The sequence below is a fragment of the Augochlora pura genome, chromosome 6 (assembly GCF_028453695.1).
Source record: "Augochlora pura isolate Apur16 chromosome 6, APUR_v2.2.1, whole genome shotgun sequence".
Classification (NCBI taxonomy): Eukaryota; Metazoa; Arthropoda; class Insecta; order Hymenoptera; family Halictidae; genus Augochlora; species Augochlora pura.
The window spans coordinates 10,195,514-10,207,243 of NC_135777.1; the positions used below are offsets into that span (position 1 = coordinate 10,195,514).

General features: G+C 41.3%; 1 protein-coding gene across 9 annotated transcripts in view; it reads left to right on the forward strand.

Annotated features, from left to right (window-relative positions):
- Positions 1–11,730, forward strand: part of Smr (nuclear receptor corepressor smrter) — a 61,870-nt gene that overhangs the window by 39,015 nt on the left and 11,125 nt on the right. For 7 of the 9 annotated variants that reach the window (XM_078183344.1, XM_078183337.1, XM_078183338.1 and 4 more), the window contains 6 exons: positions 7,395–7,712; positions 7,798–8,174; positions 8,419–8,685; positions 8,863–9,325; positions 9,473–11,421; positions 11,520–11,719. In XM_078183344.1, coding sequence (XP_078039470.1) covers positions 7,395–7,712; positions 7,798–8,174; positions 8,419–8,685; positions 8,863–9,325; positions 9,473–11,421; positions 11,520–11,719 — 3,574 coding nt within the window. The remainder of the gene's footprint in view (positions 1–7,394; positions 7,713–7,797; positions 8,175–8,418; positions 8,686–8,862; positions 9,326–9,472; positions 11,422–11,519; positions 11,720–11,730) is intronic. The other 2 variants (XM_078183342.1, XM_078183343.1) reach the window with 2 other exon arrangements.

The window sequence follows — 11,730 nt, forward strand, 5'->3', positions numbered from 1 at the left end:
AAAAGAGCCGTGATTATTTATAACCTTTTGAAAATAAAAATCATTTAAATGTTTTCGGACAATTAAATTTCGCTAAAACCATTTTTGTCCACTGCGATTATTTTCCCCACAAATTTGACTGGCTGACAATTATTAACCATATTATTTCGTTATTGTTTTATGAGACCCACTTCTCGTTACAAGTATTTTCCTGCCGAGAGGGATCTCCGATGTTCCAAATATTTTCCAAAATATTTTTGGAAAGATTTCTATTAACAAAGGACTTCAGTATTATTTTAGCGATTTTTATCTTAAAATATGGCCAGCAAAGTAAATTTATTGAACAAATTTCCCGCAAAGGAATCTTTATAATTCCAATCTAATCGTAAATTAAAAAATTTTGGGAACATCCAAACGAAGTAGATCTTGTGTTAACGGAGATCTTAAGTATTGTCGAATTTCAATTTACCGCATACTAAGTTTGCATATTTCTACAGGACGATGAATACAATGCGCAGGAAAAATTTGTATGTGTGGAAAGTATCTGTAATATGGAAGAATTTTGATCGCGAATATTTCGCCGGAAACGCTGGTCGACCATAAAAACGAGACCCCAAACCATCCGAACAAACCGAGTAGCCGCCTCGTCATCGATACGATCGCGTCCCCTACAACTCTTCTTCGATTAAAAGACATTGTTTGCACAGCTAGATCGCATTCTGTCCGGGTTCAATCTCCCGTTCAGCTTCCCCGAGCAGCGTCGCAACGATCCCGTGTTTGTTCGACCCTTTCCCCGAGCCAGATCAAAAGTAATAAATCCGTCTAATAGATCGATTTAATTAACACTCGCCAACCAGAAATCAAAACTTTAGCAAACAACTGTATGTACGGATGCCTAATACTCTATTTTTATTTAAAACTAACAGTAACGCATAGCGATGTACCTGGATATTTAAATTTTTTATAGACAATGAAAACAAAAATAGATAAAATGATAACTTTCATTTGAATATTGGTATGGAATGAATTTGCATTTAAGTTTCGTTAGGAGAGCATTATTAAACTTTTCAAGATTTATGTCAACGTATAGTAAACATCATAAGTGTTCAGCTTGTTCTAGAAATTGCAGCACATAATAAATTTGCACACTTGTCGTTATTATAAATGTTTGTTAAATGATCCAATTTTCTAAGGATAATATTCTTGGTACTTTATGGAACCTCGTTCGCAAAGGGTTGACCAGGGCAACCAACTATAAGAATATGGATATGATATTTGTGATTGGTCCTTTCGAATCCCTTAATCGACTCCCAGCCGTTCGTATTGAAACGATACAGTGATGTATTTCAAACTCTAATTAATTTCAATTAATTTAGCTAACTTTAGACCTAACGAAAAATCGAGCGATGGCAAAAACTGAACTTCTTCACAGTGCCGCGATTTCTTGGTCTCTCGTTCAGGCGCGTGGCGCTGGATATTTATTTTTAATCAATTTGATCGGAAGAGGGCCGAGATTTATCTTTATTTATCTTTATAAACACATGAATAGACAACGTTACTGATACGCGAACAGATATACGGGAGGAAAGCGGCGCATGGCTTCTCGGTCAGTCGTTATTCTTTTTAATTTCAACAGTTTCCGGGAAATGAATCCATCTGCTGGCCCGCAAAATAAAACTCTGACTACGTTTATCCATCGAGAAATTTTGCCGGATGAAACATTAATCGAGTATATCGATTTTGCGCTGAGGCTATCATGTTTTTAAGTAAATAATGATTATTGTTTAAAAATCAGATATACGAGGAGATTTCCTCCAGGAAATGATCCCTTGTTACAAAATTCAAATAAAACTGCCCGTTTTATACGGATGTACAAGCACAATCACATCGTACTGAGGACAAAAGTATGTGGATAAAGGTCCTATAGCCGAAAAATCGTTTCGGCAGAGAAGAGTGAAACAATTTTTCGAACATCCTAACATTGCGTTGGGCCTCAGCCTCCCCTTGTTTGTTTATAAAACGTGGAATGATAGTTATTTGCTGAATCCTTAATTGGCAATCACGTGAAGTGCAGCAACCCGATTTATTTAATTTATGCTGACACGTTACCCGCACGAAGTTAACGAACTAACACCGGATTCGATAACACCGAAAAAGAATATCGTTCCCGATGCTCGATGAAAGTTCGATAAGCAAAGTTAATGGTAACACTAACGAAATTATTCGATTATTTCTGATTAGACTGCGGATCTTTGTATAAAGGAAAAATATTTTATCAACCTTTTCAAAGACCGTTTTCTATCTGAAAGAAGCTCGATAATTTTCATTTACAAAAGAATTTGAGATGAAGTCGTCATATTATTATAACGACTTCGACAACTAATGTTCTTTTGTAAATAATTTTATTAACTGCCGTCGCTTTGGACAGTCTTTTAACAAATTCTGAACTATTAACGTTCTATTATGGTATACGGAACAAGAACCGTAGAGAAATTTCTCTCTTTCTTAAATATCTGTTATATAATAATCACAATCTATTTATGACAATCACATTTTTTAAAAGCAAAAGGAATACAATATTACTAGACACTATTTTGTAATAGCAATGTTCACAAAAATTATAATAATTGCACTTACAATATTGCTGTGCTCTGCGGACTATGGCGAAACGTAACTCGAAATGATACGGTAATTAGCGATTCTGCGTCGGATTAAATTAATCGAGGCTTCTTTCCGCTCGTAATTCTAATGAACAACCCGCGCGTACTGAATCAAAGGGAATATTTTATTAAGGCGGAGACACGGACTATCTGTGGGGGATACGCGTACCAACTTTAGCTCGTTGGTCCAACCCATTAGCTGACCCTTGGCTCATTCAACAGACGTTCGAATCATTTCGTAAACGGGTTACCGGTTTCGGAGGGAGAACAAGGGAGAAACTGTAGGTCGCCACTGTATTGTTTTGCGTTTCGGGCCTCGGTTGAATAATTTTAATCTGTCGACTATCCTCCTCTAGGACCGTATTCTATAGCATAATCCGCGATTAGAGCAGCACATTCTGCGAGATATTTATTCGATATAGATGAATTAAACATCGAAAGTTGGGGATTAGCTTCTTCGATTTTGAGGAAATGAAGTGTGAAGATTTCTAGAGTAGATGTTGTTTAGAAGATACAATATTTAATCCTTTGCACTCGAGTGGTACCAATATAAATTGTTACATTGTATAACAACCTGTTTATATTTAAATACTGTTAAGAACATAATTATTGTATGAGTCACAAAATGTGATAAGTCATATAAAATACTGTATAGGTTAGAAGAAACAATTTTGATTTAGAATTAAAATGACTTCGAGTGCAAATGATCAATATACATGAAACGTTAGCTTATTTAATTTACTCCAAGTGTGATCGTATTTATTGCTTTCATTTATATTAATGTGTAGTAGAAATCAGAGCTGAATGTATTTTTAAACGTTATTCGGATAAAAATTTACACGAGATTTACACTAGTCGAATAAAATCATATTCGACGAATTTATTCGAAATGTTCCTCGAATATAATTTTATTCGGAGAAAAATTATTCGTTGTCAGGAGAATCTTTTGAATTTGTGCATTTATTCAGATCCAACGTTATTGTTTTGCGAATTCTATCAATAACGTATGTATCTGGAATACAGCGTGTCCGTAGTTTTATAGAACAATTAAATGTAGGTCTCTTTCGCAATCTCTTGCGAAACAACTGCTGTAGGAAATCGTTTTATCCGAAGTCAAACATCATCTCGTGAACAAAACTAGGAGAAAATTGCAAGGCAATAGGTTAATTGCAAAAAGAACAATCTGAAATTCATCATCACGGACACAGTGATTCCATCAGACGATTACCGTCGTCAGTGATCGAGATATAGTTTCATAAACGTAGATACCACTACGCAGATAACTAAGGGAAAGGGAACGCGAAACGCCGCCGTTTTTACGGTAGCATTTTTCTCCGATGTATCCCAGCAGTCGTGGATGCGGGACAAACGCCATCAAATCGAAAGAACCGTCCCTTGTTCGAGCGATTAACCACCAAGTGGTTAGAGGGAACGGTGAAAAAGAGAGAAGAAATCGGTGTCGGTGCGAGCAGACATTAGCTACGTGCTAATTAAGTCGGCTCGAAACGGATGACAACGGGTATATTGTACCTTGCACGCCTCACAAAAGAGAGGACCCTCCTCTCGCGCACCCTCTCTCCAACGACTTACTGCTTCCTCCACCCTTCGCTCCGCCTACAATTCTCTTTTCTACGGCATGCAAGCTCAACTGTTGAATTTCTGAAGGAAAGTTTGGCGGACGAGGTTCGTGGTTTAGTTTTCATTGAGACAAGACTGTTGCATCGCAAGAATCGAGAAAGTTATAAATAATTAGCGGACCTTCACCCAAAATAAAAATTATCCGTATCACCTGCATGACGTACGAGCAAAACATAAGTTCTTTTTTTCTTTCTTTAAGAATTTTAATATGTTCAAAATAATACGTCAACATTCATAGTTTCTTTTGATCTTTCCGCTGTTTTAAATTGTCTCATTTTTATCACAAATACATAAAATCCACAGTCTGGTAATTTTGACATAGGAACAATTAAACGAATCGAAATCTCTGTTTTTCGATTTTTCTCTTTACGTTTTGCTAAAATTATAAAGATCTCTCTTTAACTTTTAAAACCGATCGTTTACATTTCTGTTTTAAACTCAGATACAAGTAGTCAAATAAAATTCACATCATTTGTTGCAGTTTTTAAGAAGTTTACGTTGTTTTGAAAGATGTTCCAATATTTTCGTAAGCCACTGTATATTGTTACATAAAGTGACACAAACTACGTGTGACTTTCAACAAGTGATTACAATATTATAAAAAAAGTATACTGTTGGAATCTTTCGTATAGTATTTGCAACTAAAGTAGAAAAAAATTCTTAAAATACAGCTTTTTTCTCAAAAATTGGATAAAGAGAGGTTTGCAGAGTCAGCGAAATTACACGGGGTTCGTCGGTGTATGGAAACAAAATTCGGCGGTCAGAAAATAAGCTAACGCGCAGTTTGCACAGCGCTGACCTCGACATCGTTTGCAAAACATAGGAAATCGTCCGGCATTTGCGCGTTAATAATTGAGAACGGTTGGACTTGTGTGATATTGCGACGCCACCCCTTTCGGTCAATTAATCCGTCCAGTTTCGGACAAGTAGCATAAAATTAGTCTTGGTGGCAGGTCGACACAGCCGGTCATATTATTGGAGGCAATTTCTCTTGCTCCGGGGATTACCTGCCAATCAGTGTCGCGAACGTGTTCGCATATGGCGTTTATATGATTGCCCGGCATCCGATTCTTCCTCCGGGGTCCCTTCCGCTTCTCTTGGCCATATCCGTTCAATATAGCGAGCGTTCCCTGCGTCAACAATAATTTTCTCCACCTGTTTTCAAAGACAGAGGACCCCGACCTGACAGCTTTCCGGAGATTATCGTGTAAAGAGCTCAACGCGCGGATCGGCGAATGCTGTGCCAAACTCTCCGCGATTCCATTTAGGGCAGCATTTCTCGACATGGCGGTATTTTCAATACTTCCAGGGGTAATTGGAAAACAAGTAACAAGAATCAAAGATAAATGTTACAAGCCTAATGTTACGAGAAAATTATGGGAATACTTTAGTTGACCTAACAAGACGCGACAGTTAATATTAAATGTACCGGTACTTTACATATACATATTTTTACCATGAAAAATCTTTTAACCTCTTATGAAAGAAACGAAATATTCAATTTGAATATGTACTTAAATGTGGCTTTAGTGGATAACAATAACTCGTTAGTGGAAAAGTATCGTCTGGATATGTGAAACCATGCAGAGATTTGAGAGTGAAATTGATTATATTAGTATATCAAATAAATACTAGTTTTAGTCATTTGAGTAGATCGAAAGCAGTAAATGTTTTTACTCTTTCTACAGTGTCACATAACAAATAATTATCTTTGTTACAAACGCATAAAATCTGCAACCCAGTTATATTTCAGTACTATTGTATCCTTTTAAACGAACGTCTAAGAGCATATTTATACTAGTCGTTGCGAGAAACCAGGATCAATAAATAATGGATAAATAAACAGCCCGTCGGTGGCTACAAAGTTTGTTGTGTACTCTATGAACTCCAAAGTCTGAATTTTTGTAAAATTCGTCATACATTGTGTAGACATAATAAATTCGGACAAATATATTCCGTAGACGAGGAAACTATAAAAGTTTAATAAATCAAACTGATCATGCAGTTGCGTGCAACTTGCGAACTAAAGTGGTTGTGAATTAGAAAATTTATCATTCAGAAAGAAACGGACATTGAAAATGATAGAGGGTTCACCGAATATTAAAAAGGCCTTTTAATATTGAAGCGGCTCTGTAATCCGTGAATATTTGAATAGTTTTTTCTAGTTCAAAACGGCTTTTTACTCGGTCGACTACTCAGCAAATGAGGCCGCGATTCGCGATAATTGTCAGGAGAATAAACTTAAATTTTTCAGGCTGTGGGCCGGCCCGGCATCGCGGGTAAAACCATCAAAGCGATTTTACCATGTCTCTTACCTCTCTGCGCCAATGTTTGCAAGCGTGGGCGAGAGAACTTTTTAATTGGCCACCCTTAATTAGTTAACCAGCAAAGTCTCGGTAATTATTCTGTTTCTCACTCCGTTTCCATGCGCTAACTCAACGCTCCTCTCGTCTCTTTTCCTCTCCCTTCATATTCCCGTTCTTCTATCCTTTTTCCGTATCGCAGGGATGGGTTTGGGTTGGGGCGCTCTCTCTCCTGTACACCGACAGAGTTCTCATGTATTCGCTCGAGTTCCTTCTCCGTCATGATTAACTCTGCTCACTTAACTCGATCGCGAAGAAGACGCGAAAATAGTCGTGCCTTTTGATACGATCATCCGTCTCTGCGCATCGAGTTACGTTCAACGTCGCTAATACCGGTTTCATCGATACCAACTTCATCGACATTACTTCATCAGACTTGATCGACAATGTCCAACTTAGGTGTAACTTAGTTTTACTTTCTTTTCTTTATAAAAACACATTAGACATGCATATGAAAGACTTATTTATCTGGTTTTATAATTTAGGTGGCAGAGAATAGTTACGCTTCTAAATGTTTGTATATTCCAACAAATACATATTTTTTATTAGCTTAATCGCATATTACATGACCAATAATTAAACAATAAGCAAATCCAATCATGTTCAGAGACAGATTCATACCCAGATCGATAGTGTCGGTAAAACCTATGTTTACGATTTTAATGTAGCTAGTGCTCATCAGACTCTGCAATCATTGTTGACCTTTTTTCACAGTATAATTCACTAACTAGATCAACGTCTGTTTCTTTTCCAGAAGGCAGTAGACAGATCGGACCCCATGCCTGCACGGTTTGCCAAAACGCAGTAGAAGGTAGCGCGCAAAGCCGAGCTCTGCCAAGAAGCCAGGCGTCCCAATACGGGTTACGAGAGGATCAGGTAGCACCCGGTGCCCGCGTTTGCAACACCTGCAGGTGCAAAGCAGTTAGGGGACGCTACACCGCGTGTCCTCTACCCGGTTGTCCGAACCTAAACAACGCCAGTTCAAAGACCAGAGTGAAACGGCTGAGAGCGTTGCCTGCTAAGTGGCTCGATCTACCTGCCGAGATTCGTGATCCGATCATCCAAGAGTTCCGTTAGTGTTTCATATTTTTGCAATAATGTCTAACAGTATATAGTCCGTGAAACAATTGATTTAACGAATTTTACGTTTCTTGCAGAAATACCTAGCAACGCGACGAAATGCTGTTCAGCTTGTTTCAATCGGATTTCCCGACGTCTGGCACCTCATCTAACCGGTAGCGCCGAGGTCACTGAAGACACAACCGATTCCATGGCTCGTCAATGGACGGACGAGGAACTCGATCAGCTTAGAAGAGCGCTTCGAGAACATGGTGCCAACTGGTTGAAGGTCGCCGAGCAAATCCCTGGCAAGACAAACCATCAGTGCAAGAACTACTACTTTGAGTATCGAAAGAAATTGAGCTTGGACCAAATGGTCGCTGAGTATTATCAGTCTTTGGGCGAAGAGAGGAGACCTTGTTTGACAGACGAGGAAGAGAGCGGTAGCAGTACAAGTAGCTGCGACGAGTTAGCGGTTAGTGTTTCTTTATTGTCATTGTTATACCCGAATTGTCCAGTATTTTTACTAGAAAACATTTCAAAAGTGGACGCTGCATGGTAAGGTCATCTTTTGTATTCATTGTCTACAAATTTCTTATCATGAGATTCAGCATATAAATAGTTAAGCGAACAGAAGATATATTAGAAAATATCACTTGACTTTCAACTTGTACTACTCACTAGTAAGAAAGTATTTATGTTGGGATACTCCTTTGTAGGTTCACGACTCGAGCGATACAGCCAGCGCAGGTAGTCCAGCAAATAACATGTCGAGTGGAACACCAGGGACACCGGGTTCTTCTACGAATTTGCCTATATCTTTCTCCCGATCGGCCGATCAGAAGCCTGGCGACAAGCTGGCGGATATTGCTGTGGTATCTTTGGTGCCACCGGTGAGCATAGGTTCGTCGCAACAGTCTTCCACCAGCGGAGGTAGCAACGCTGCTTCAGCTGGCACTAGAGAAGACTACGATAGCTCGGCCACGGTAAGACCAAGTTTACCTTTTGTTTCTGAAACCAAAGAAGGACGCGAGGAGGCCTTACATTATTTTGACCATTATCAGAACCCGCTGCGGTGGTTCGTTTTCCTTTTCAAATGTTAAATAAGACGAAAGTTTGTATCTTGATAGGGCCGTCTGATAGAGGTTCGCTGATTGTTTCAGGAGACGGCGGACGAGGGTCAGGGAGGCGTCGATTTAGACAATAGCAGCGTCGTTGTAACACTGACTACCGCCAACAATACGACGCCGCTTCAACAGCCACACCAACAGTCGCACCAGCAGATGCCACCGTCTTCGCATTCGCCCCCGTCAACCACCAGCAACTCAAACCCACTTACCGTTAAAGACCTTATGCTTGGTGTTATCGAAATGCAACTGAAACGTAATCCCAACAGCCCAGCCGGTACCGGCGGTTCCTCGGTGCCAGTGAACTCTGGTACGCCAACGATATCTAGTATATTGAAGACGGATCATCGGAACGATATTACTTTCGTGAGGGAATACAAACCGTCAAGTTCTATGGCAAACACGACCATGTCTAGGGACTCGAATTTGGCAACTCTGTCGGTAGTATCTGGTCCCCATCACGGTCCCCATCGTTCCGCACCTAGTCCTCAACAACTTGGTAAATTGAATGTACATGAACGCTCTCCACGCTGACCGCTATGCCATTTTTGTATTTTGTATGAACTACAAAATTGAAATAGCAGTCAACGCGTCGCCCAGATTACTCTTTTGTAGGAAAATTAACTGTATTCAGATATTCTTTCAGGCCAAATGCAAGCAACAATAACTCCTTGCCCTCCAGCGGCATCAACCAGTCAGTCCTCGTCCTCGGATCTGATTCCAAAGGAAGGGCTCATAGTGATGCAAGTTCAACAAGCGCTTCGAGAGACGGAGGGCACCCTGGATCTGAGTATTAAGAAACCAAGGCAACAACAAGAATATAATCATTCCTTGACAATTCATAAACCAGCGACAGTTGCCCTATACAGACCAGAACCACCTCCAGGTGCTTACTACCATCCTCACGCTCATCCAGAGCAAAGTCGTGGGGCGAAGAGTCCATTGGTTTATGCTCCTTCGCCGCGACCACAAGCGCCACTTACACCGAAAATGAACAAGGTTACCGTGCCACCACCACACCCGAAATTGTCTCCAAAATTGAGCACTATAGGCACACCTGGACACAAAAGTGGCTCCATCACGCACGGTACACCGGTCTCTAGCACACGCTATGACGGTCTTCTCAGACAAATGACGCCTCCAGGAAATCCTGGCAATGCTCCTGGCACACCAAACGTTGCCAGTGGCGCGAGTGCGGTGAATGCTCCCAGTAATCAAGGACCCAAAGAGACAGGTTCGATAACCCAAGGCACACCGGTCCACCCCTTCGCGGTGGATAAGCGAGCGCCTATGTATGACTATCATAGAACTATCAGACATTCACCCGTGACGACAGGCAACATTCCTGGACAGGTTCAGAGTCAAGCAGGAACCGCGGCGGTAGTAGTGACGCATAGCAATCAATACAATTCTTACCCCAGTCGACCACCACCGAGCTATACGATGGAACAACAGTTATCTTCGCGACAGATCATCATGAACGACTATATAACCAGCCAACAAATGCATGCGCGCAGTCGGAGCAGTGGCACGTCGGAAGGAGGCAACAAGAACGAACCGCCGACGTCGACGATGTACTATACAAATACACCACCCCCGCAATCGCATACACAGACGCGGCAAGGTGTCATCCAGAGGCATAATCCTCAGAAACAGATGCATTATCCACCTCCGCCACCGGGATTAGAAGCTTTTTCTAGTTTAGTGGACGTCGCCGTGCAACAACCCAGTCTTCCAGTTCCCCATCCGCATAGCCATCCCGCCTCTGTTAGCAGCAGTCATGAGGGTCTTGGCAAAACCATGGCGGACAGGCTACTGGCTGACCGCTATGGTGATAAACATCGCTTGGCTATGCACCAAGCAGATCACAGAATGGCGGCAGCCCACCACCATCAACGAGATAGAGAACGCGAATTAGTTCATATGCGTGAAAAGGAAGAGTATAGGATGCAACGAGAAAAGGAAATTCAACAGCAGGAGCACAGATTGGCACAGCAAAGGGAAAAGGACGCTCAACACGTCGAGCATAGGCTGTCGATGCAGCAAAGAGAAAAAGATATACAGCACACCGATCATCGTCTTACCGTCCATCAACAGAGAGAGAAGGAAATTCACCAACAAATGGCTGCAGCTGCTGCTCAGCGGGAGAAAGAACATCAGGAACATCGATTGGCTGTACAACAACAGAGAGAAAGAGATATGCATATGCAGCAGCAGCAGCAACAACAACAACAGCTACTACAGCAGCAGCATATACAACAGCAACAGAGAATGGAGGCTGAAAGGAGGCATATAGCTCAAATGTATAGAGACCAGCAGCAACAACAGCTTGACAGAGATGCCAGCAGGTTAATGAGCAGTGGATTCACTCAATCCTCGAGACTCCAACAACCGCAACAATCTCAACAGCAACAACAGCAGCAACAATCATCGTCTCGACAGAGTCAATCCTCGAATCAGCAGCAAAACGATTCAGCGTCTACTTTAACTGCCGCCAGTCTAATAGATGCTATCATAACTCACCAAATTAATCAGAGTGTTGATAACACTGGCGGTAATTCACAGCCTCAACGACCAGGCGATCGACTTTTCCAGGTACGTTGGTGTTCTTCTCGTAATTCCTCGTACACTTTGAATAGTCTGTACGTCGGACACGCATATGGATATGTTTTATACGATAGAAAACTTTTCAGGGATTCCATCGGGAAGCTCCAACAGAACCTAATGGGATGGCACATAGTCCTGCAGGTGAAGGTAATGGAGGCAACAGTGGTACGGGTGGCGCCAGCGGTAACGGAAGTGGAAATAAACCGATTACTCTTGGCGAGCACGTAGATCACATTGTCTCCAAGGATTACGGTCCACCGCATCCCTCCTACAGATCGTATAGCGGGTGAGTATCGT